The sequence below is a fragment of the Seriola aureovittata genome, chromosome 5, assembly GCF_021018895.1.
Source record: "Seriola aureovittata isolate HTS-2021-v1 ecotype China chromosome 5, ASM2101889v1, whole genome shotgun sequence".
Taxonomy (NCBI): Eukaryota; Metazoa; Chordata; class Actinopteri; order Carangiformes; family Carangidae; genus Seriola; species Seriola aureovittata.
This window is the reverse complement of record NC_079368.1, coordinates 29,567,356-29,591,513: the sequence shown is the minus strand read 5'-3', so window position 1 is coordinate 29,591,513 and position 24,158 is coordinate 29,567,356. Positions and strand designations below refer to the sequence as shown.

At 40.9% G+C, this 24,158-nt stretch overlaps 4 protein-coding genes across 5 annotated transcripts in view; 3 read left to right on the top strand and 1 right to left on the bottom strand.

Moving 5' to 3' along the window:
- Positions 1-205: 205 nt before the first annotated feature.
- On the top strand, positions 206-11,264 carry LOC130169368 (serine/threonine-protein phosphatase 2A catalytic subunit beta isoform). Its single transcript, XM_056376072.1, has 8 exons — positions 206-630; positions 2,969-3,007; positions 4,784-4,954; positions 8,086-8,259; positions 8,703-8,792; positions 8,926-9,087; positions 10,186-10,304; positions 10,483-11,264. The coding sequence occupies exons 1-8, from the start codon at positions 529-531 to the stop codon at positions 10,553-10,555; spliced, it is 930 nt and encodes a 309-aa protein (XP_056232047.1). The 5' UTR covers positions 206-528; the 3' UTR covers positions 10,556-11,264.
- LOC130169370 (GTPase IMAP family member 4-like) lies at positions 10,830-13,400 on the bottom strand. Its single transcript, XM_056376075.1, has 2 exons — positions 12,860-13,400; positions 10,830-12,625 (listed from the first exon to the last, which is right to left on the bottom strand). Exons 1-2 carry the CDS (start codon positions 12,873-12,875, stop codon positions 11,946-11,948), a joined length of 696 nt encoding a protein of 231 aa, XP_056232050.1. The 5' UTR covers positions 12,876-13,400; the 3' UTR covers positions 10,830-11,945.
- An 876-nt stretch (positions 13,401-14,276) lies between these two features.
- zgc:101664 (uncharacterized protein LOC450064 homolog) lies at positions 14,277-19,225 on the top strand. Of its 2 annotated transcripts, XM_056376073.1 has the most exons (3): positions 14,277-14,418; positions 15,567-16,332; positions 17,617-19,225. In XM_056376073.1, the coding sequence occupies exons 2-3, from the start codon at positions 15,652-15,654 to the stop codon at positions 17,818-17,820; spliced, it is 885 nt and encodes a 294-aa protein (XP_056232048.1). In that variant the 5' UTR covers positions 14,277-14,418; positions 15,567-15,651; the 3' UTR covers positions 17,821-19,225. The 2 variants fall into 2 exon arrangements, with proteins under 2 accessions (XP_056232048.1, XP_056232049.1); XM_056376074.1 differs by lacking the exon at positions 14,277-14,418 and having other exon boundaries at positions 15,379-16,332.
- A 794-nt stretch (positions 19,226-20,019) lies between these two features.
- Positions 20,020-24,158, top strand: part of LOC130169362 (phosphatidylinositol 3-kinase regulatory subunit alpha-like) — a 21,655-nt gene continuing 17,516 nt past the window's right edge. The window contains exons 1-2 of the mRNA XM_056376064.1: positions 20,020-20,268; positions 22,842-23,332. Of these exons, the coding sequence (XP_056232039.1) occupies positions 23,141-23,332 (192 nt within the window). The 5' untranslated portion in view covers positions 20,020-20,268; positions 22,842-23,140. The remainder of the gene's footprint in view (positions 20,269-22,841; positions 23,333-24,158) is intronic.

The following is a 24,158-nucleotide window of genomic DNA, read 5'->3' as shown; positions in this document are numbered from 1 at the left end:
TGGCGTTTGGGTCGCTTTTTTCTTGTTCATCATCCTGCGACCTCTCAAATATATGTTGCGTCCTCTCTTGTTGACACGACCCCTATGTTTGTCCCGCTACTTTCTACTATATTGCAGTTCAACGTCTGTCCGCGCGGTGTCGCCAGTGCGCCGACTCTGCGCGCTGCTGAAATGCCCGGATGTTATTGTAGCTAGCTCTTTTAGCAAATCGGCTAGCCGCTGCGACGCCGCTGACTCCTGCAGCTACGGTCTGCCGCATCGGGGACTTTCGACCCTTTTGATTCCCCCGGCCCATAAAAACTGGTTTTTAAAGTCGGTAACTTAAAATCGGTCATTTATCATGATAGAAGTTGAGTGAAGGGCTCATTATTTTTTGGTCTTATCGTTGATTTTCCAACCGGTTTGGCGGGACTAGATCGGGTTAACAATACGACGAGCTAAGGGCTAAAGCAGCTAGCGCTGAGACACAGGCCAGTTTGTTTTTTCAGGTAGCTAACACAGCTAGCTTAGCAAGCTACCGCGGCTGTCATGGAAGACAAATCTTTCACTAAAGAATTAGACCAATGGATCGAACAGCTAAACGAGTGTAAGCAGCTAACGGAAAACCAAGTCAGGACACTCTGCGAGAAGGTAAGTGGGTTATATCTGCTCGGGTTTAATTCTGACTCAGTCGGCCTCGCTTTCAATGTGGCCTAGATTGCGAAAGCGGCCTCGACTAATTTCTGGAATGAGGGAACGGCAAGGCGGCTATTTTCGCCCCGTTTTCGACCAGTCATCCTGGGGGTTATTAATGTGTCACAGCATCGAAGCTAAAGCTAACTATTTTTGTTTATATGTTGTATTTTGGCAAAGTGTACTGTCCGGCCCTTCCAAACGGTGCTAATGTGGACGGTTATCCGAGAACCGTCGTCTCAGGACACAGGCCGAGAATTCGCATCTTGTACATCATCACCAGCAAATAGACGGAGACCATTTTACTGCCCCTTTATTAATAAGTCTACAGTTTGCGCACACATCAGGACTCAGCTAATGCTTAATTTTGAGTTTTATATTCTTACTTATGTGTTGAAAGTATATGTATATTAATGAGTGTAGATGGTGTGATTTGCACCGCGCCCTGTCTTTATTGATCAACCGTTTTATTGCATAAACCTGTCAATGAGCTTCAGTTTTCAGGCGTCACCTCCGGATTGTTGCACCATAAAACAACTCGTTCGGTAGCTTTTCTGCATCATCTACATTTAATGTTGTCATAACAGGCCGTATAACAAAGGTTTGGGCCATACTACCGAGAAGCTGAAGGCCGATTTCTTTACTGAACGTGTGGAGGAATAATTTTAGTCCTGTGTGTGTTGAGTGAATGAAAGCAAAGACTCAAAACCTTGGTGTTTTCAGTAAGGATTGACAGCTGAGTTATTTTCGGGTTGAACAATGTGATGCTGATTAATGGAGGGAAAAGTAATAGAATTCAGTAATATTAAGGTCAGGTAGATCACAATTTGTACCAGCTTATGTGAGGTTTATAGAGCAACAGCCTTCAAATAGACATGAAACAATAAGTTGATTATTCAGTTTGTTGAAAAGATTCACTATTTTGATAAAGTAATAATTTCTTGAGTTATATTTCAAACAATACTAATGTAAAAATGCCAGATCTTTCCATATTGCAGCCTCTCAAAAGAGAATATTTGCTGCTTTTCTTTGTCATACATTGTAAAATTAATATTTTGACTCGAGTTGAAGACATTTGAAGACGTCACCTTCAGCTAGTTGAATATTTTGACAATTCACCACTTGCTTGAAAAAAGAAATTGGCAGATTGTTTGATAATGAAAATGTTAGTTGTAGCGCTACTTGCAAATAAGTTATTTTTGCATTAGAGAAATCTGTACAGTGATATGTCTTGAAATAACAATAAATGATTGTCCCGGTTTAGCAGAGCTCAAAGTTATGACTGTAGATAAACTGAGCTCTTCTGCTCTGTTTGGCTGCAAAATTTAATCATTTTTTCTTTTTGATGGAGAGAAATCAATCATTTTGTTTTGTATTCAACATCTACAGTTCAGTTCTCACGAGGCGCTGATATCACAGCTATGTCTGAGGACACATGGTGCGTTGGGCTGCTACAAACAATCTGCCTATTTATTAATTGAGATTAACTATGTAGTGGAACACCAAAAAAAGCCACTTTGCTGAGAAAATATTGAGTAAAACATCAAATGAAGTCTTTGAATATTTGTTATCGTTTCAGTTTCTGCTCAAAGAAAAACTGGAGCAATTAATCAATTATCATGATAGTTTCTGGTTATTCTTCTGTCCATCAGCTGTGATTGATTGATCAACTGATTGCTTCAGTTCTAGTGGTGGTGTTTAATGATAATTCACCAGTATTAACAGTGGAAACGCACTGTTGGCTGAACGATGAGCAAAGAAAAAAATGCGATTGTTCGATTTTAGTGGGAATGTGATTTTTTTCTGTAGTCCGTTCTGCCTGGAGAATATGATTTCTGGACCAGGGCATCTCTGTAGCACCAAGTCTCGATTATAATTGTATGTTGTGACATGTTTTACCTTTGTCAAAAAAGTGCAGCTCCTTCCATTTGGATATTGCAATTTCTAAATCAATTTCTTGATTAATTGTTCAGACCCAACATGGACTCCTTTTTAGGTTTTGGCCTGTTAGTTGGATAAATAAGTTATTTGAAAACGAAATACTTTAAACGCACTTCAGTGTTTCTTGGCTTTTCTATCTATGACCAACTAATTTCAAGTCCTGTGAGGACACACAGGCTCGACATCTCAAAGTAACCCATCGGTCTGTCGCGGAGGCTAAACGTTACTGTTTGTGTGTCTGTGAAGAGTTTTATTTGACCCTCTGTCTGCTCACACGGTCACTATAGTGTCTGATAAAATGCCTTTTAAAAAGTCGAGTATTTAAATAAATGATCTGTGTGTTTGTCTCCTCCAGGCCAAGGAGATTCTGACCAAGGAATCCAATGTTCAGGAGGTGAGTTTTCCCCACGATGCCCAAGTCTCCTCTCAACATCACAGAGAAATCAAACCCTTACTCATCATCATTAATGGGACAGTCTGGCCACCGTGGCGGCCATGTTGTCCTCATATAGAGCTGGACGACTAATATTAAAGGAATTAGACATTAGAATCTAAGTAATAAGAAAGTGGCACCTCAAACAGCAACAGATTCGATGCTCTTGCTGAAATGATTGTCAGGCAGGAAACTAAAGGTAATTTTTAATCATCAGTTCATAATATAAATTATTTATCATCAGCCTGGTTAAAGCTATTTTCTGATTCATAGAAATACGACCCTTTAACCAACAATCAAATACCCTAGTTAGAAGACGTGCGGTAGGACACTATGTTGGTCAGTTTCATAAGTTTTAGGCATTGTAGTATAAATTATTATTGAATTATATAATTAGTTGATCATTTGACAATGGAAGTCCATGTCAGTCAGTTTTTACTGATTATATTAGTTATTTATCAATTATATAGAAACAAAATGAAGAAAATTGATTTATACAAGTGGTTTAATCTGTAATCTGCACAGGGGAAATTAACAGAGTTTAATCTTCTGCTTTATACCTTTACTGTAACAGTAAATATGAATAAAGTACAAAACAGTAATCTTAACTACAGTTTGCTATAAATGTAGTAAATGAGTGACTCTAAAACAAAAAGGTGTTGTATATGTTTACGAAAACAAACCAGTTAAACCAGTTTTGATTAGTTTAATTGGAATAATTTGCAGACTCTTTGAAACAAATAAAAAATTGCACAAAAACGCATCAACAAGCAGAGAAGCATCAGATCAGGACAACAGACTGTTCGCACTCAGATGGTGTAATCTTCAGCAGCTGGAACGTTTCCAACCTGCAGCAGGAAAGGAACTAGAATAAAAAATGATGAAAGCTTTTTGTGCGAGAGGTCAAGTTAATGCCCTAAACAGCACGGATCAATGCATGTAGGCGAAGATGAGCTTTCACATGTTCTGATGGAAAGATTGATGCTTCAGTTGAAACCAAACAGTATTTTTACACATTATTGTCGACTAAAATTTCTTCTATTCATAATGGATGTTTGTCTCTATATTTTAGAAATAATAAATGATCTGGGTCTGATTTTCAGTGTTGTTCCCTCTGGCCTGTTTTGAGCATAATATGTCTGAACAATATCACACCTTGTTTACACTGAAAACTGTGTGTGTGCTGAGCTGCAGGCTCACACTCTTTCCTTTTTTTTAATGCCATTGAGTCTTTGTAGAAATTGTTTCCACCCAAAATCTGTTAAATAAAAAGCTCAATAATTTGTCATTTTAGCTCATATTAAAAAAACCCATTCTCTGTCTTGACACTGTTTCCCACAGGTTGAGATTTACTTTCTCTTTACAGACAGATGCAGTTTAGCTCACAAAAGCTTCTGGGTGAAACCAAGAAAATAATATACGATTTACACAAAATACAGTGAACAACATTCACACATTTTCTATATTTGCACCCATTTACATTGCTTACTAATAATGACCTGCAGTTGGACTTTATGTTTAAACATGGAAGGTGAGAAAGCTCTGGAAAAAGTGAGTGACTCTTGAGTTTAGAGTATTTAATCACAGAATGAAGGTCGGTGCTTCGTTTCAAAAACAGAATTCCTGTTAATGTTCGCAGTGAGAACAGTTCAGACTGATCAGCGTATCGTTACTGTTGAACTGTCATGGCCGTGAGGTCGAGACGACCCGGTGAACGTTGTTACCTGTCCCCTTCAGGTGCGATGCCCGGTGACGGTGTGCGGCGACGTCCACGGTCAGTTCCACGACCTGATGGAGCTGTTTAAGATCGGAGGCAAGTCTCCAGACACCAACTACCTGTTCATGGGAGACTACGTCGACAGAGGCTACTACTCCGTGGAGACGGTCACGCTGCTCGTCACGCTAAAGGTAAACGCCGCCGTTTTTGTGTTGTGTGTGTTCCTGTGTGCAACATGGAAGCTAGCAGACGATGTTTTCACAGCATTTCCAGTTCCCTCAAAAAAATAATCCATAGATTTTTTTTTTTTTTGTCCCTTATCTGAGGCCAGGTCACGTTAATTGATTAATTATAATACTCTGAATTATTATTTACAGCTGGGGGGCACTGGCAAGAATATGATAGAAATGTCTTTTAATTTTGTACAGTTTTTACAACCAATCAATCAAACTTTATTTACACAGCACTTGTCACAGAGGTTAGTGCAGTTCAAAGTTCACAGACGACTGAGCTAAAAAGAAAAAGGGCAGAAAAAGTCAGAAAACTGACGAGATATAATAAAACAGATTCAAAAAGCTGTAATAACATTAGCAAACAATAAGAAAATTAACAAGAAAATGGAATAAAATACAATTTACAAAATAATTATAATGATTAAAAAACCAGGCGGAAGAGGTTTGTTTTGAGTTTACGTTTAAATAGTTCATCACTTCCTGCTGCTCGCGGGTCGTCATGGAGACAGTACGATCAACTCAGAGCTAAAGAGAGAGAGAGAGAGATTACACTTAAGAAAAGGCAGGTTTGGATAGAAGCCCCATGTGAGCTTTAAAGTTTAGCTCTGAATCAAAGATCACCTGAGGGTTTCTTGCTCTTTGACTCTGGGTGAGTCAAAGGGAATTTAATTTTGCAACCAGTTTCTCTCTCTGAGCTTCAGCCATGATTAAAATTTCAGATTTCAGCATGTCTTATAATCTCTACGAGTTCTCTATTGAGCTTTGAGGGAAGTATTAGATCTTTCCTGTTTCATCAACTTGAGGATCAATAAAACACTTGACCAACACAAACTTTGATACAGCCTCACAAACCTGAAAGAGACCAAACGTAATGATGCGTTCAGGCCCCCTGCCTGTTAACTTATTATGTCAAAATCCCATTTACAGACTGGGATGTGAAACTAGCATCCACACGTTTACCAGTTGAAACGTTTGGCTTGGTCACATGATGGGTGACTTTCAGTACGAGCACCAGGTTAACAGTCAAATGCATCTATCAAACGTGTGTGTTGTGGTGAAAAAGACCAAACAAAGGACAATTATTTGGATCCTTCAGGGACTTTTTCCAGAGTCATGTGAGACGTTCACCAGTGACTGCTACCGGCACAGTGCTGCTGGTTTAAACTGGTCCGCTGTGGTTTGACTCTGTGTCAAAGAGGGATTTAAATCTCCGAAGAGTTGGTTTAATTTCTAACAAACTATCACTGAATTTAAGGAAGATTAAACTCATTATTTTTGGCAATCAATCACATACACAAAGCAGCAGCTGGAAACCACATAAAAATACTTCAGAGCAAAAATATCAGCAGTTTCAGGATTTTCTAAACCAAGTTTCATCAGGTGGTTTTTACTGTTTCCTTCCATAGATGCATTTAAGAAAAATACAATCAATTTCTGTTTGGAAAAAGAATTGTAAACATGATCCATTTTGAATATGTTTAAAAACTGAGCTGTAGTGAGGAGGTGGGAACAGGTATTATACTTTGTCAGTTTATCTGAATCTTAATGTTGTGTTAATGTGTTGATCTTTTATTATTTGATGAATTGCCTTTTTTGATAGTTTCTTTCTTATTGTCTCAATTTTTGATTGGAGACCAGGATAAATGTCACATGTGTTATGGAAACGTTTGTTTGTGGTGAAACCGATGCTGTCGTGTTCTTGAACACTCTTCACTTCCGTCGGTGTCGGTGTTTAACCCTCTTACGCCCACGGCAGCGTGCACGTCGTCTTCAGAGTGCCATAAAGTCGTTTTTTTTCTACTTTAATTACAAAATCTGCGTTTTCTACCGAGCCCCTGTTTGTTGTGCGAGAGTCAGTGACATCGATCGATACACTGACATTAAAAGCTATGAAATATCTGGAGTAGTTTTACAGGTTCTCTGTCTGTGTGCTTCACCATCGGTTCTCATCCGCATTCTTTGCCAGTGACGTCTAGAGTCACGTCACTCAATTCTACATTCCTATTGGCTCCAGAGGGTGCTGTCACAGCCAATCAGAGTGTCTGATTCAGATATATACCGAGACTAACCGGAGCAGTGCTGTTTTACTCTGAGCTCCGAGTGAGGAGAAGTTGCTGTGAGTGTTTTGTAGTGACAGGTTAAAGGCAGAAGGACGAGAGCAGTCAGATATTTAGAGCAGCAGAGGCCGAGGAGATGATTTGTTTTATAACTCCAGCTCCAAACACTGAGCAGAACTCCTGAACAGATCAAGATAGAAACAACTTAAACAAATATGTGCAACTTTCTGTGTGTAGTTTTCCTTCATTGTGGTTTACAGCTTTTATCTATAAACTAAGGGGAAATTAAAGGTCCTTTTTTGTTTTTTCTTGTTGAAACCTTTTAAAAATGACAACTTAATTAGAGAAAACAAGGTATGAAGAAAAAGTTTGAACAACTTCATTTATTACTGTGCCACAAAACTGGATTGAATGTGTCTCCACAGTCAGCTGATTGCTCACGTCTCTTTGTGTCTCGGTGGTTTCGACTCATGACATTTTACGGTTTATGGAGACGGAGCTGATAAGCAGGAAACTAAACCTGGAACTCTGAACCGTCGGTCCGGCTGAGACAGACGCACAGGAAGCCGCTGCGTCCGCTGTCTCTGTGTTGATGGTTTTACTGTGTCATAAACATGTTGGTGAAAACCTGACGCAGCTGTGTGCGAGCTGCCACCAGCTGACAGCGAGGAGTGTCCTGACGTGTGGGAGATGACGGGAGGAGATAATCAGTGTTTGTTCTGTAACACAGATACAGGCAGAGAGCGTCATCGCTGCTGCTCTCTACTGGAGAGAAGAAGAAAATACATTTCCTACTTAGTATTGCCATAAAAGTTTTTTATTTTATTTCTAGCTTTTACTGTGTTTGAGTGCGTGTGTTTTTACACGACTTCTGCTCCCTCTAATTGTCCTAATTTATTTATTTAATGTTGATAATTGATTCACTGGTTTCAGCTTCTCAACAGCGAATGTTCGACGCTTCTCTTGGTCCTTTATTACAGAACTCTGTATCTTTCTGTTCTGGACTGTTGGTCATAATTTCTTGTCGTTCAGGTTCGTTTCCAGGAGCGAATCACCATCCTGCGAGGGAACCACGAGTCGCGGCAGATCACGCAGGTCTACGGCTTCTACGACGAGTGCCTGAGGAAGTACGGCAACGCCAACGTCTGGAAGTACTTCACAGACCTGTTCGACTACCTGCCGCTCACCGCACTGGTCGATGGACAGGTAGGGGGGGGGGTCGGCTGGGGGCGTCTGTCTGCCGTCAAACGGCACATTTCCTCATCCCTGTTTAACGTAGCAGCGTCAGGTGTTGGTGCTGTGACGGTGTGAGGTCACTGCTGAAGAGGCCAAGATGAGTTTAGTTATTTTATTATCACATTTAAAATGAAGTTTTTCAGATTTTTTGGGCACGAAGGACGTAGTTTTCACTAAATTAACAATAAAAGTAATTGAAGCGATCGCTCGATGAATTGATAATGAGGCGATCAACAGATTTTTAAGCAGAAATTCCACTTTCTTTTTCCAGCTTCTGACATGTAAAGACGTGCTGGTAGCTCTGTTCACAGTCTGAGAACGGCCGGTTTAAATGTTTGTACACTCGTTATTTTTCTCTGTTTGTGAAGCTGCAGAAGAATCTCACAGAATCATCTCTGGTGTTTCTGTTTCAGATCTTCTGTCTCCACGGAGGTTTGTCTCCCTCCATAGACACTCTGGATCACATACGAGCCCTGGACCGCCTGCAAGAAGTCCCACATGAGGTACACACACACACACACACACACACACACACACACACACATTGTCACATACATGCACACAGGCTGCACTGTGTCGTACTTTAAACTGGGAGCTGTGTTCAGACAGAAGCTGAAGTGACTCTGTTCCTCTCAGGGCCCGATGTGTGACCTGCTGTGGTCGGACCCCGATGATCGTGGTGGGTGGGGAATCTCTCCCCGAGGTGCCGGCTACACCTTCGGACAGGACATCTCCGAAACCTTCAACCACGCCAACGGCCTCACCCTGGTGTCCCGTGCCCATCAGCTGGTCATGGAGGTAAAACTAAAACACCTCGCCGCTTTGTACAGATTCAGTAAATCAATTCCAGCATCGTGATGGACGTTCGTCAGAGCTCCACATCTGCAGTGACATCACACAGCGCCAGACTCCTCCTTTATCTCCTGTTCCCTCTTCAGTCTACACTCAGAACGTCAGGCAGTGGATGCAGCCGAAAAATAAGACGGGATGTCCTGTTCCAGTTTTATTTTCAAGATAGGACGTAAAAAAAGTCAGATCAGGGACCAGATCAGAGATCAGATCAGGGATCAGATCAGGGACCAGATCAGGGACCAGATCAGGGACCGGCTCCCTGATCTGGATCTCATGATATTATCCATTTAAAAAAGTATAAAACACATGAAACATTTGAAGGTTTAGTCTCTTTGAGTGTATTTTAGTGAAGTTGGCGCACATGCTCACACACAAGTGGACTGGAGGATCCTAAAAAAATCCCTGTGTCTCCATGGCAACATATTATGAGGATATAAGGGTCCCTGATCCTGCACCAGTTTCACTCCCACAGTTCACACACTTAGAGCAGATGAGACTGAATTCACACACAGAGCTGGAGAGAGGTCGTGACTGAACCCAGTGAGGATCAGCAGAATAAATGAGAATCTTTTCAGTCTTTAATAATTCACCAGATTGTCTCTGCAGTGTCGCTGTCCCGTCGAACAACAGTCAGAGACGTCCTTGAAAATCTAGAGACGATTGAAGAGTGAAGTCTGTGACTGATGAAGGGAAATATGACTTTCCTCTTCTGTCGGCTTGTATGTGCTAACAGCTATTAGCTTGTTAAAGCTGCAGGAAAATATTCAAACATCCAACTTAAGTAAAAAGATTTTGACCATTACTCAAGACTTCACAGCAATTATGACAAAATCTTTCACCTATGGTTCATATTTAATGACTGTAACGTGGAACTAGTCTGAGTGGCGGAAGGATACAGTCACTTATTTCTGTTATTCACCGAATCATTCAGCCTGCCTGCGTCACGTGACCTTGGCTCAGTCATGTGACCTGGCTGTGGTCAGGCGGAGCTCGTAGTGAAATGTTTCTCAGTCTTAACATAGAAGTGTGTTCTGTCACCTTCAGGGCTACAACTGGGGCCACGACAAGAACGTGGTGACCATCTTCAGTGCTCCAAACTACTGCTACCGCTGTGGAAACCAGGCAGCCATCATGGAACTGGACGACACTCTGAAATACTCTTTGTAAGTACAAACACCTTAAAGAAGCGAGGCGCCATGTTTGTGAGGCGTTCAGGAAGAGCTCGGTCACAAACTGAATTTATCCGATTCTTTCACGTGTCAAAATCTACGCCACGTGTTTTCTGTATTTACTATTTAACACGGCGACCTCGTCAATAACAAACACTCTCTGCCTCCTCAGCCTTCAGTTTGACCCCGCCCCCCGCCGCGGCGAGCCCCATGTGACCAGACGCACTCCTGACTACTTCCTGTGAATGTCCAAAGCCATCCCTGTCAATCATCCACGAAGCTCCACCCCCTTTCCCCTCACCCCCTCATTTTGGATGGAAAGAAGATATTAATAATAATAACGATGATGATGATGATGATGACACTGTACCAGGGAGAAATAGAAACAAACGATTGGCTGATGAATCCGAGATTTTAACAAAGAGAAACTTAAAGAGCGGCCCCCTCTACAGTCGTGTTTTCAATATGCTGTCATTAATGCTGTGCTTCTGGGGAAAAACAACACGTACAACTATGATGATCTGTTTTCTTTCTTTTTTTGTTTATTACATGTTTGAAAACGAGATAATAAAACTACCAACGTGGACCAAATGTGCCATATTCTGATCCTTTTACAACATGTACACTGCGCAACGTTTATCCTTCTTGTTTTTCTGTTTTGTTTTCTTTCTTCTTCTTCTTCTTTTGTTTTAGACCAGCACTATAACCCTACCTACCTGACATCACCACCACTCATCACATCTCATGGCATACAGTATGTGCTTTTTTTCTGTTGCAAGATAATTTTAAAAAAGGAGGAAAAAAAAAAAGGTAAAAGAAAAAGTTTGCTTCAAGTAGTTCAGCTGTCAGTTCTCGCTGTCCAGGCTGCAGCCGGTCGTCATCTCAGCAAGTATATTACTGTAATTTGAATAAAGACAACAGACGTATGAAATAAAATGTCCTATTGACAAACTACTGGGCTGCGTCGGTGTCCTTTCTTTAGCCTGATTCAGACTTTGTTCGGCCGTTGTGGAGAGGAAACTCGAATATATGACTTTTTATTTATTTTTTTTTTTAAAGACTTTGACTATAGACATATCCTGAGTTCTGCAGGTGTCAAAGGTCCGGATGGTGTAAAGGTAGATGTCCACGCTCTAGGTTCTTTATTAATGCTGTGGAAGTGGAACTAAAGGAAGAGATGACAACAGGTTTGATTAAAGAATAAAATGTATATTGCAAACTTAATATAGATGATGATTATTCTACAACACAAAGTGCAGAGTGAAAAACGGAAATATTTAAATGTAAAGCCCCAGTAATGTTGTTGTCACGTTTATAATGTGAGAGACATGATGAGTCGGCCTGACTAACTTTACACAGGACTCCACCTCAACAAATTAAATCTGCTCCATCATTCACTGAGATTATGAAAAAGAAAAATCTGTTTTAAGTTTTGTGGGTGAAATGATTCTTTTGATGTTTTATATGTTAACGGACCTCTGGCTCTGGCTGTGGTTGAACTTCCTGAATTTGGACACTCCCAAGTCCCAACAGTTTAATTCCTCCGACTAATAATGATCCAGAATCTTCTGCTTCACCTGCTTGTACCACTTCATTTCCCTTCATGTCCTCCTCTCTCCGTCTGGTTTTCTTCATTCATTTTCCTTTTCTCGTCACTTCCTTTCTCTCTTTGCATCTTCGCTCTTCCATCCTCTCTTGGATTTCCCTCATTGCCTGTTTGAACATCTCGTTGGTGTAGTGGCTTCCTCCGTTCTTCCGGACTAGATTTGTGATCTTGTGGAGCAGCTCAGTGACCTGAGAGCGATCCTTCAGGTCCCTCAGCTTATTGTTGAAGACATGGTACTGGCCGTTACATGCGGCCACGAGTTGTTGAAGGTCTGGACTTTCATCCAAGAACTCCTCGATGGTGGCGTCTTCAAGTTGGTCGCCATGCGTAAAGAGAACCATACAGTGTCTGTCTGCGTCTTGGCCAAAGAGTTCTTTTATCTTCTGCACCATCTGCTTTTCCTCCTCAGTGAATCTGCCCAGACGGATGACCAGCAGGAAGACATGAGGTCCAGGAGCAGCTAAACGGACACACTGGTGTATGAGGCGATCGTGAAACCAGGTTCGATCAAAGTCCGGGGTGTCGATGACAGAAACCTGTTGTCCATCTACCACAGCTCCCTGCTTATAACACAGTGGAGTACGGTTAAAATAAGAGTTTGTTTCAAAGCACTGTCGTCCCAGGAGAGTGTTTCCAGTGGAACTCTTCCCCGTCCCGTCCTTCCCCAACATCACTATCCTCAGATCCTCAGCAGTTGTTGTGAGAAACCCTGTGTAGAAGAACATGTTGCACACACAGTAAATGTTTAATTTATAGCCCAGCTTAATTTAAAAGTACAACGACCCACATCTTTAACATTTCTATAGTGTATACGTCTATAGAAGTGTCTACAGGACCTACAGCTGTACATTACATTCAGCAGTGATCACTGTTGTGTCACCATAAAGTGATGGTAACATTATTTACCATCATTTTAAATCATGGATACAGTTGCATGACTCACCTGAGCTGCAGGCCATGTCTGTGTGAAAGAGATCAGAGTAGAAACAGCAGCTGATCTAAAGAGCTGAAGAGTTCAGAGTGAGTCTCCCACTGTTAAAATGGCTCTGAGCACCCAACCACGCCCTCAAATACCTGCTCAGCTCTACACCTGCTCTGCTCAAATACCTGCTCTGCTCAAATACCTGCTCTGCTCAAATACCTGCTCTGCTCTACACCTGCTCTGCTCTACACCTGCTCTGCTCTACACCTGCTCTGCTCTACACCTGCTCTGAAGTGGAACTAGACCTTTATCTGACTGTGGTCCCAGGATTTTGCAATAGATAGAAGAACAGCTGGACGGAGCCAGATGTGAGTTGGCGCCCTCTAGTGGATGGATTGTTTAACGTCCATCCCAACGTAAAGGACGAGTGGGGGTGTGCGGTCAGTGACGCTTATAACGTTTAAAACGTACGCATCTTTTTTTCATACGTAAAGGACGCATAAATTAACCTCAACATTTTTGTTTTACGTAACAGTCTCTCCCAGCGCGCGAGCCGCAACCAAGTCTATATTTGCAGCGGGGGGGGGGGAGCAAAGCCCCTCCCCTCAAGTGGTACAACCCGGTGAGCCTCATATTTCTCTCTCCTCCCCCTCCCTCTCCCTCTCAGCCTGGAGTTGTTCATTAATTTTCTAAATCTCTTTTTCATATTGTTCTTGAGCCTTTCTCTCCACTTCCTGTCTCTCTTTGTGTATTTGCTCTTCTGTCTCTCTCTGGATTCGTGGTGTCTTCTCTTTGATTGCCCTCATTTGCCTCTGAACATCTGGTTGGTGAAGTGGCTTCCTCTGTTCCTCTGGACTTGTTGTCTTGTGGAGCAGCTGCATTGGTCTCACAATTAAAGTGAAACTAAATCTTTATCTGACTGTTTTGGTCACAGAAGGAGTTTGTAACAGATGTGCTATAAATGGGAATTTATTGAAAACCATTTATCTGGCTCGCCTTAGTAAATAGTAGAAGAGGTACTTTTTTATGTCTCATAACCATCATGACGATCAGTTGTAAGAAAAATATTAATTGTGTTAATGCAATTAATTAACTTGGGATGTTTCATAGAGATATATATTAATTAAAAGTGATTCACCTTAATTTATCAGGATGTTGCAGTAGTCAAAAACGTTTTGTCACAACAGGTTTGTTACTGAAATTTTCAGGAGTAGTTTATCAATAAGATACTGATTGATACATTGATACAATTGCTCCAACATCTAATGATTTAATGTATTCTTCTTTATTCTCTTTTTAGTTGATTGACATTTCATTCAAACCTCAGGTAAGATGAAAGTGGACTTTGATTCAATAGGTATTAATGAGAGTTACTGAATCATAACACAGTACCGTCACATACCAGCTGGTGGCGGTAATGCACCGATTTGTTGTTCGCCAACCGACAAAAAACCTCAAAGAAGAAACACAGGCAGAACTCTTACAAGTATCGCGAGAGTTCCCGGGAAGAGCGCAACAAACCGTCTTCATGTTAGCTAGCTGGCTAACTCGCTGATGGTTCAACGACAGCCAATAAAAAGGTATTTTTTGGTGTGACCTGTAGTTAGTTGTGGAACACCGTCTGTCGGGTTCATGTTTAACTTCTAGCTTGTCTTCTCTTGGTTTTTATACCTATTTATTTAGCTGTGTTTAGCTCGTCAACGAACTAGCATAATAAGCTAAAAACATTAGCTACCGGTGAGTGGGACCGGAGGCTGCTGGGATAACGTTTGGTTAAGTGTGACTTTTGATGAACTGTGACTGTAAAACGAGTCGTTACCTACCATTAATATTATTTTTTATACTTTTGTTGTGTATTTAAAGCCTCGTCCTGTCTGATATATGTCTGTATCTCTCTCTACATCGTTTGTTTTTATCCTTAGCTCTTGCATTTCTCTGAGCCATCTGATTATTTCTATATTAGTACAGCATCATAGTGCTAGGGTTAGTGTTAGTTTTATAACCTCACAGCCAAAGAAAGACAAACTAGATACAGGTTCCTTTATTCTATAACGGATGTTCAGAAACCCAGATCAGTTCTAGTTGGTGTCTCTCATGTTTTTTGCACGTTCAGGTCACTGATGATGGTTTTGAAAAAACTCAGGAGGTTATTTAAAAACTCTTGCAGCTGGTCTGAAGCTATTTTCTGAAGGACCATTTGTGTGAAAAAATATTCTGAGCCTGAAGACTTTTAATCTGTTAAATATCTTGTTTCCCAAGACTCAAGAAAACTGTATTGTCAACCTGTTCGTTTACAAATATACAGTAGAAATGTTCTCTGTGGTGCTACAGTTATCATCACAGAAATGCAAAACAAGACAACAACCAACATGAGGTGAAAACTGACAGTTTTATTCTAGACAGAAACAAAAACCAGTAAAGATTAGTAAGGACCATCAGAGCAAAAATGTTGACTGTAAATAATTAAACAAACTTTGCGAGATAGTAGCTGGAGATGACATTTATCTTTGCTTATTTTACACAACATGAATTGTCTCTGTTAATATTGTATTATTTTATATAGAATATTAACATGCAGCTGGCTCCAGATGCTTTGCTCTGTCAATGAAATGTAAACACTGTGAGGTCTAAAAGTCTGTGGCCACTTTCTCATTCATGGCACGAACTAGGACTAGACTGAAGTAGATATGTTGAAACTGTAAAATAAATCACTGTTCCACTTCCACAGGTTGTCAGACTGAGCTGCTATCATGAGGATGAAGATGAGGAGGAGCAGGGTGGTGCTGTCAGTCCTCTGATCTCTGTCCGTCTGTATGGAAGATGTGGTTCTGCACTATCAGTCTGGATCAGCAGACGGGCTCGGCTCTCTGTTAGAGAGGACAGAGAAGCTTCTGGAGCCTTTTCCCTGTCGGACTATTCCGGTCTTCACTCCCTGGTTCCCCGCCACAGCTGCAGACCGCCGCCTGCCCATCAGACCCGCCAAACCAGCTCCTGTCATCGCCTCCGTAGACGATTTACTCGTCTCTGACGGCAGGCTACACTCTCACACAGCAGTGACTAATTCTCTCCCACAAAACAAACTGCAGAAACCTAAAGTTTATGGCCCTGTTGCTGAGAAACATCAGGATCGTCCACATACAGAGACGACAAGAAGTCCACCAGGAAAAACACAGAAAAGCAAAGATGCCTTCTGCATTTCAGAAACACCAAACCATCTCCTCCCAGCTTCCCTCTGTCACAAGCCAGAGAGAGAGGTCACCAGACTGTCGCCTGAAAAACTCCCTCAGACAGACAGAGATGGCGTCCCCGTCACAGACTCCCCGATCAGACGCTCCTGGAGCGTCTCCTCACAGCGAGGAGTCCTGCTGCAGAGCTCCCAGTCGCTGTCCAAGCAATTTCATCACATGGTGTCCGTCCACAAGCTCCACCTCCGCCAGAGGGCCAAGTGGGTGATCGGTGAGCACAACTGTGGAGCAGCACGGGACATCGAACAGGTCAGTGGATTATTCATGAACCAGGACTGCGGCACCGTGGTGCTTTGAGCTAAATATCATTAATATTCATCTCATTTGTCTCTGACAGCCAGTACAGTAGAGATGTTGAGGTGAAGCTGAACCATTCCAGCAACGTGGTTCCAGAAAAGCTTCATTTCTTGCTGCTTCATGTTGACAGAGCGACATCTAGTGGCCAGGATGTAAAAAAGGCAAATGCAAACATTTGTATATTACAGTGGATTAACATAGGGGAAACTATGGTTGTTTCTTTATTCTAAACAGACCTTCATAGTAACTATTGTAAGAAAGAAATAGACAACAGAGCAAGAGCGTCCCTCTCTACCTTCAAGACTGGTCTCCTCAGAGAGACCTCCTCTCCTAACACCTATAACACTCTAACACTCTAACATGTCTAACTAGCTCTGACTGAACCTTCACTGCACCTCTTTACCTGATCTCACTTATTAAATAGATGTAGCACTTAGTCCTTACAACAAGGTCTCTACTGCACCGAAGCTCCAGTGATGTCCCTCACTGTCATCATGTTTCTCTTGTTTCTTTTTTCCCTCCTTTGGTTTCCTGCTTTTCTTTTCCTCTTGTCTGACGCTTCTGTCACATTACCTGTGCAGAGTTGTACTGTAAACGCTGATGTCACACTTTATAGTCTATGTGTATGTTTGGGTCAGGTGTGACTGGATGTTTGTCTGTACCAATGTCCTTCAGTTTGTTTTTCCACTGTGTTGTTCACTCAGGACCTCACCACATTTAGACTCTGGAAAAATGCATCTCGGCATCAAGTTACAGGAATTTTTAAAGTGGTTCTACGATTTCAACGATTCCTCGATTGGCTGAAAATTAATTTTCATCTGTTTTGATAATCAATTAATCAATTTACTCTTTTTTCAAGTAAAATTGCTCCCAGATTCTTAGGGGTGAGAATGTGATGCTTTCTTTATCACATGTGACGGTGAACGGATGAACGGATGAACTGATTCTCAAATGAAAGAAAACATTGGAATATATCACCTTGAAACTGACGTATTTCACTATTTTCTGGAATTTTTAGATGAAAAGATTAATGATGAAAATAATCAGCAGATTCATCAATTAATTCATTAATCACTAGTGTCAGACCTGTTTCTGATTTGTGCAAAGTTCGTTGCTACAAACAAAATGTTTTTTTTTTTGTTGTGTAACTCGACGTCTGTTCTCCTCGTTTTCTTACCTTCAGCTGATTTGTCTGTCAACATCGTCTTCCTCGCCTCCTCCCCCTCCTCCTCGCAGGTGTGGCGGACTCTGAGCCGGTCGGTCCGGAGCTCCAGGCTGCCGACGTGCAACGCCAACATCCAGAGGGAGCGGGCGGAGATCTGGGTGTTCTGCGACGTTCTCCACTCGGAGCAGGTGGGGCGTTTCCTGAAGGAGGAGCTGCAGCTGTCGGGGCGGATCAGCCTGTCGGTTCACAGACTGGGAAACGTGTTCAGCGTGTAGAGGAACGTCAGCTGGAACTGAACAGTATGATCAGACCAAAGACGACACTCTGGGGCTTTTACAAACATGACAACACTGTGATTTAACATTTAATATAACACGTTAAAGAATGAGTATGTTTACCTGCACAGAAACCTGAGTCAGGTGTTTACATGCCTCAGTGTCCTGGTTTCTAACAGCACTCCGGCTAGAATAATTCATGTTTCTGAAAGCTGTGATAAAGATGAATCCATGTTTCTGAAACCAGGATGTCATGTTTACATACGCAGCTCATAACCACAGGGATGTATCATAAAGAAAGAACCAGTTAAACCAGGTTTATCTCAGAAAGTCAGGCTTATTTTCAGGAAAATCTGTTTTCAAAGAGCAAGTTAAGTTTATTTTTTTATTAAACCAGAGTTACAAGATGCCTCAGAATGAAGCTTTTTCATTCTAAGATATTCTAGTTAACATGTGCTTTTTTCCAGTGCACTGCAATTAACGGTAAAGCTGCTAAACAACTTTGACCCGTGCATGTAGCCTCATAGTAAGAAACATTTTACCCAAATTCTTCTTTTTAAAATGTCGCCACATAAAATTTGAGAAATTAATTTAGAAAAACTGCAGAAAATGGCAGAGAGATAATCTGATCATCCCGAATCAATGAGCTGTTTCCTTTTATCTCTTTTAAATAGTCCAATATGAGTACGAGGGGAAACGCCGTCTTCAGTGTGATGGTTAGATCCTTTTAACGTTTCACCACTGGTGGTGAAAGAAGTGGGATATACAGATACAGTTGTTTATCACATGACATGTAGTTTTGTAACAATAGAAAAATCAAAATTCAGCTTTCCTGTTTGATTTGTCCTTTTTACTTTTAGCTGGTCAGTCGTCTGTGAAGCACTTTGAACCGCACTCACCTGAAAACTTTGATTGATAAAAACAAAACTAAACACACGTTCACAAACTGGTGAGAAGTGAAAAGGATAAAACCAGGAAACTGAAGGACTTTTGCACCTTTATGAAACTCAAAGACCTCAAGAACAGCTGAACCTTTTTTAAAGAGCATGATTCCACACTTTAACCTGATCAGTAATTCAGCATATCTACAATATTTATTTAATACAACATCTAGTAAATACACATCATACAAAACTATATTCTAACTTGCTATAGTGCTATTTACATTTGGCATTCTCGTTGTCTTGACAACAATCCTCTATTGCAGAACTTCATTAGTATGTTATACGAATTTACTTCCTTAATGAACTGAACTGAAGAGGAAATAAAACCACAAACAGATTTGATTTTTTGTGTCTGTAATTTAGCATTTATAAATTTGAGAACAGGTGGTTGTGATTGTTTTTTTCACATTGATTTTCTCGTTGCTCTCTGTTGTAAATAAAGGTTTTTATATTTTTAATAATGAAGTGTCAGTGGTCGTGGATGGATTTACAATCCTGCATGTGATGTGCAGTTTGTTCTGGAAAAGCCGCAGCAGCAGCAGTCACATGATACGGGAGTCACCCTGCTTTTCACTGACACAGAAAAAAATTGGTACACACACACACACACACACACACACACACACACACACACACACACACACACACACACACACACACACACACACACACACACACACACACTGCCATTTTCTAAGACTGTCATGCTTGTATAAGACCTGAATGAATGAGGGCAGCATGAATACAGTGCACCCCCCATCTCTCCCTCACACTCACACTCTTTGTTCCGAGGGTCCCTTGTCTTGACAGCGCTCCAAACTGCATTAAAATCTAGGTTACCGGATGTGACGTCAGTGCCCTGCCCCCTGCCCAGCTGTAATCGTTGATAATCTCTTAAATCCATGTTTAGTTCCTCTTGGCGCTACAAACGGCCCATGTAAAATAAAGATGAAGAGAAAAAACTTAAATATCTTAATTTTTTACAAACACTGTCCCCCAAAAAGCAACATTAGGTGGCCGCTGGTGCTGTATAACACATTAATTTAGCATCACATGTCCGGTGGAGGTACTTTATTTTGAAAGCAGTCCGGAACTTGTCAATTCTCGCTTTAGATGGTTATATAACGAATGTTAGCGAGGAAACTAGGTGGTTAAAGTGGGCTTTTGAGAAAATATTGACCGTAAATTGTTTGCTTATCATAATAATCTAATTATTGACCTTAAAATTGACCTTTATTTTAAATGCTTTGCTTTTTAATGTACATCGCAGTTTTACTTTGACACTCCGCACCGGAAGTACGTTGAGTTATCGCTGATTTGACGCGCTTCTGTAGCCGCTAACATTCAGACGGCTGAACCACGAGTGTCTTCATCTTGGAAATAATCGATAAAATAAGGGAATATTTCAGTTTTGGATAACAACTTGTCGTCGCGTCTGCTTGCTGCTCCACAATGCCGTCCGCTGTTTGCTCAGCTGGAGGATTCTCGTGGTGAAAAATAAAAGGTGAGTCGTTGTAGCGACTGAAACAAGCTAGCAGGCTAGGCTAAGCTAGCGCTGGCATGCATTGTCGTTTCCCGTTTCCTGGAGCGATTCACTGTGTTTGTGTTTCATGTTTGTGCTTTTTAAAACACTATTTTACAACGTTTAGGACTTGAAGTGATAGTCTGGTAGTTGGGGCGCAGTTCAGGATGAAAACTGAGTCTGGTTTGGGTCATTTAACGCTGTGAATCCGAAAACTACCACAATTTCAGTCTGATCCGTTTCCCCTTGTTCTGTTTACTAAACGTAAACCTCTTTTAAAACTCTACATGTTTTATGTTTGTGATAACTTATATCTTTAAAACAAGCATCCTTTAAAATCGTTTACTTATTTGCACGTTAGACACTTAGTTTTCATCTTTTCGGCCCTATTTATTTATTCTGCAATTCCTGTAGATATTGTCAAATTAAGACAAAAGAATGCTAATGTCAATTATTTCAATAATCGATTAATCGTCGGTCATTTTTTATAATCAAACATTTGAAACATTTGATGGTTCAAGCTTCTTAAATGTGAATATTTGATGATTTTATTTCATATTTAACCAGATTGAGCATCTTTCACTTTGACTCTAGGGACCAAATAATATATCAATTAATCAAGAACTATTGATCTAAACTGATAATGAAAATGATTTAGTTTAAACTCTATTGTATTCTTTTTATTCCTTTTTCTTCCAACTACTTTGATGAATTGACATGAAAATGTAAAACATGGTTTTTGTGTTTTTTTTCTCTATTTGATCAATTTTAATTGACATATAATTTCACCGTGGATAATTAGTATTTCTCAATTATTTGTTTGCTTCATAAAATTGCAATAAAAGACGATAAAGTCGAGACCCTGGTTTAATGTTTTTCAGGCCAAGAAAACTAATTGCTGACAAAATTGATTATTGACCCCCCCCCCCCCCAAACTCATTTATCAAGCAGAAAATGTCAAAAGTTATCAACTTACAGCTACAATGTGAGGATTCACTGCTTTTCTCTGTTTATATCATTGTAAGTTGAATATCTTTGAGTTTTGGGTTGTAGACAAGATTATAATTAATTGGTCAATTGATTCGTTTCCCTAATTTTTCAAGCAAAATGCCAAAAAAAAAAAGCCTAGATCAAGCTTCTCTAATATGAAGATTCACAGCTTGTCTTTGTCATATATGATATTAAATTAAACATATTTAGATTTTTAACAGTCGTTCCGACAAAATTAAAGCTCTATTTTGTAATAATTTGCATTTTTCTGTTTTGTGCACATGGATTTGTTTATAAGTTGAAGGATTTGGAACCAGCAACTATGATGTCAGACACAGGTTTTCTAACATCACCTCCAGATGTTCAGCTAGCAGCTAAACCTCTGTTGAAACCTCCTCTGACTTGGTGGAATAGACATTTCCATCTGCTGTTGTCAGGACATGCACTTATGTGTCATGGTTTTGTTTTAATAACCGTTACACCCTTATTTTACAGACTAATCAAATAGTTGATTTATTGGTAAAATAAGCAGCTGATTAGTGGAAAGTGAAAATAGACAAAACATTTGAAAGTGTGACCCTGGACTCTGGAAAACTGACGGACATTTGTCACTAATAATCATAACTGAAAAAATAACCAGCAGATGGATCTAATGACAGTAATTTGCAGTTTTAAAGTGCATTTTTAAAACAAACATATGGCATATATATTTGTTTTGTTCAGCTGTGATTTATCCAGTGCAGCATCAGCAGTTGTTGAAGTTCAGAGAACAGGAATAAAAGAGTCCAAAAAACGGCCCAAGGCCTCAACACTGATGTTACACAAGACTCAGTTACTGTATTGGTTTTTATAGCAGAAGCCGCCGCTTCATAACATCATGAAAATATAAAAACCCCTTTATGAAAGGAAACATGAAAATATAAAAAAAGACTAAATTCATCACAAGATTAGATGCATCAGAACCCGAGTGGCTCACCACCTCCCCGAACAACTTCCTGTGGGGAAACCCTGTATGAAGTGTTGTTTGTAAGAGCAACATAACTGCAAAAATAAAGAGACAGGAAATCAATGTTTCCATGTATCACACCATGTGTTCACATCAGGCTGCTGTTCATCTGTTTGCTTTCAAGCTTCACCCAGTTACAGGCCACAGTTTTATACTGCAGAGACATTTAACGTCACACAAACTTGGCTACTACTTAAATTAAAAAATAGTTTTGTAGAAAAATGTTTAATTCTCAAAGTCGAGTGATTTCGTCTGAAAATACATTTCACGTTTTTCTCAAATGTGAAGAATTAATCGTTCAGTCTAAACAAAGTTCCTCAGAGTCCAAGGAGACGCCTGTAAACGTCTTGTTTTGTCAGAACAAAAGTCCAAACGAAGCTCGTCACACCGGACGAGCCGGAGCCAGAGAGCAGCAGGTGTTTGTGCTCAATAAACCGTGAATCGATCAGTTGCTGATACTGATTGATCGAGTCGTTCGGCTGTATAACAATGTAAACTCTGTGTCCTGTCACTGTCTGTGTCTCCTCACGTTGACCTCTGACCTCCTCTCCTCTCTCAGGTTGATCCGTCACCTCCCCAGATGTGGCCGCTACCTCTGCTGAGACTCCTGTTCATGAACGGCGAGGGCGCTTTGATCGAGCGACTGTGGCTCGGACTGGAGGGATGACAGGACGTTAACAGACATGGAGACAGGGGAGACGCACAGACAGCTGGAAACGCCATATTCACTTAGTCTAGACTCTCCACGTTAAATCCCCTCAGGACAAGAGTAAAGCCTATTTTTTTATATTTTTTATTCAGAGCTGTTTTTGTTAGTTATCGTGAAGCCATACTCAGCTGACAGCGCCGGACGTCAGGATGAGCTCGGAGGGGTTTCAGTACCGAGCGCTGTACGACTACAAGAAGGAGAGGGAGGAGGACATCGACTTGCACGTGGGAGACATGCTGCTGGTCAGTAAAGGAGCGCTGCTGGCTCTCGGCTGCGGCGGCGGAGCCGAAGAGCGGCCGTCGGAGATCGGATGGCTGCCCGGCTTCAACGAGACCACACAGGTAGGACGCCGCACCGACCGGGGTTAGACGCAGACCTGGGAACAGTTTCACGGAGGTACCTCACACCGGTCTGTAGTGTCGGACCGTTTCACCAAAGTAAAGACTGACACTTTCTCCGCAGGCTAACTCGGGTCTAAGACCGATGTTACCATGGTAACAGTCAGCGACACCTGTGCTGGAAACGTGGCTCATAATTTGTGGTTTGCTGGCATCGACCTGGAGAGAGCAAAGAGAAGGGGAACGAGTTTTTAGAGACGGCGGCCATTTTTATAAATGTCTCGTAACTGTTGAGTTCTTCCAATAAACAAATGTTTTCAGCCGAGTGTAAATGGAGCTGAGCGGTTGGATGTGGTTCCTCTGTCGGCCATTTTTTATTCCTCGGCAACGGCGACAGTCAGAGCCGCCATTATTCCTGGACACGATATCTCAGTTACACCTTATTAGAACTTTTTCAAATTTGGCACAAACGTTCACTAGGACTCAAGGATGAGCTGTTTAGATTTTGGGGGTCAAAGGTCAGTCTGACCTCACAAAACATGGTTTTGACCTTGTGAACGCAATATCTCCGTAACGCTTTGAAAGAGCTTCTTCAGGTTTGGTGAAAGTTATTTAGTTTAGTTATAACAAAATAACCATATATATGATAAAGGGATAAAGTAAATGCATCACAGATTAATATTCAAAGAGATTTAAATGTTTATTTTAAATGTAGATAATTTAGTTTTTAACCCTCTGGAGTCGAGGTTGATCTTTTCAACTGCTCTTACTCCACATTCATGGTCTCCTTTTTTTTCTGCACAAACTCTTGATCAGTTTTACACACTAC

What these genes read in the sequence shown, in the direction of transcription:
- LOC130169368 (XM_056376072.1), top strand. Translation starts at nt 529, where the DNA reads ATGGAAGACAAATCTTTCACTAAAGAATTAGACCAATGGATCGAACAG. An exon ending in AGGAATCCAATGTTCAGGAG is followed by an intron (nt 3,008 to 4,783) that starts GTGAGTTTTCCC and finishes TGTCCCCTTCAG; the next exon opens with GTGCGATGCCCGGTGACGGT. An exon ending in GACACTCTGAAATACTCTTT is followed by an intron (nt 10,305 to 10,482) that starts GTAAGTACAAAC and finishes CTGCCTCCTCAG; the next exon opens with CCTTCAGTTTGACCCCGCCC.
- zgc:101664 (XM_056376073.1), top strand. Translation starts at nt 15,652, where the DNA reads ATGGAAGATGTGGTTCTGCACTATCAGTCTGGATCAGCAGACGGGCTC. An exon ending in CAGCACGGGACATCGAACAG is followed by an intron (nt 16,333 to 17,616) that starts GTCAGTGGATTA and finishes TCCTCCTCGCAG; the next exon opens with GTGTGGCGGACTCTGAGCCG.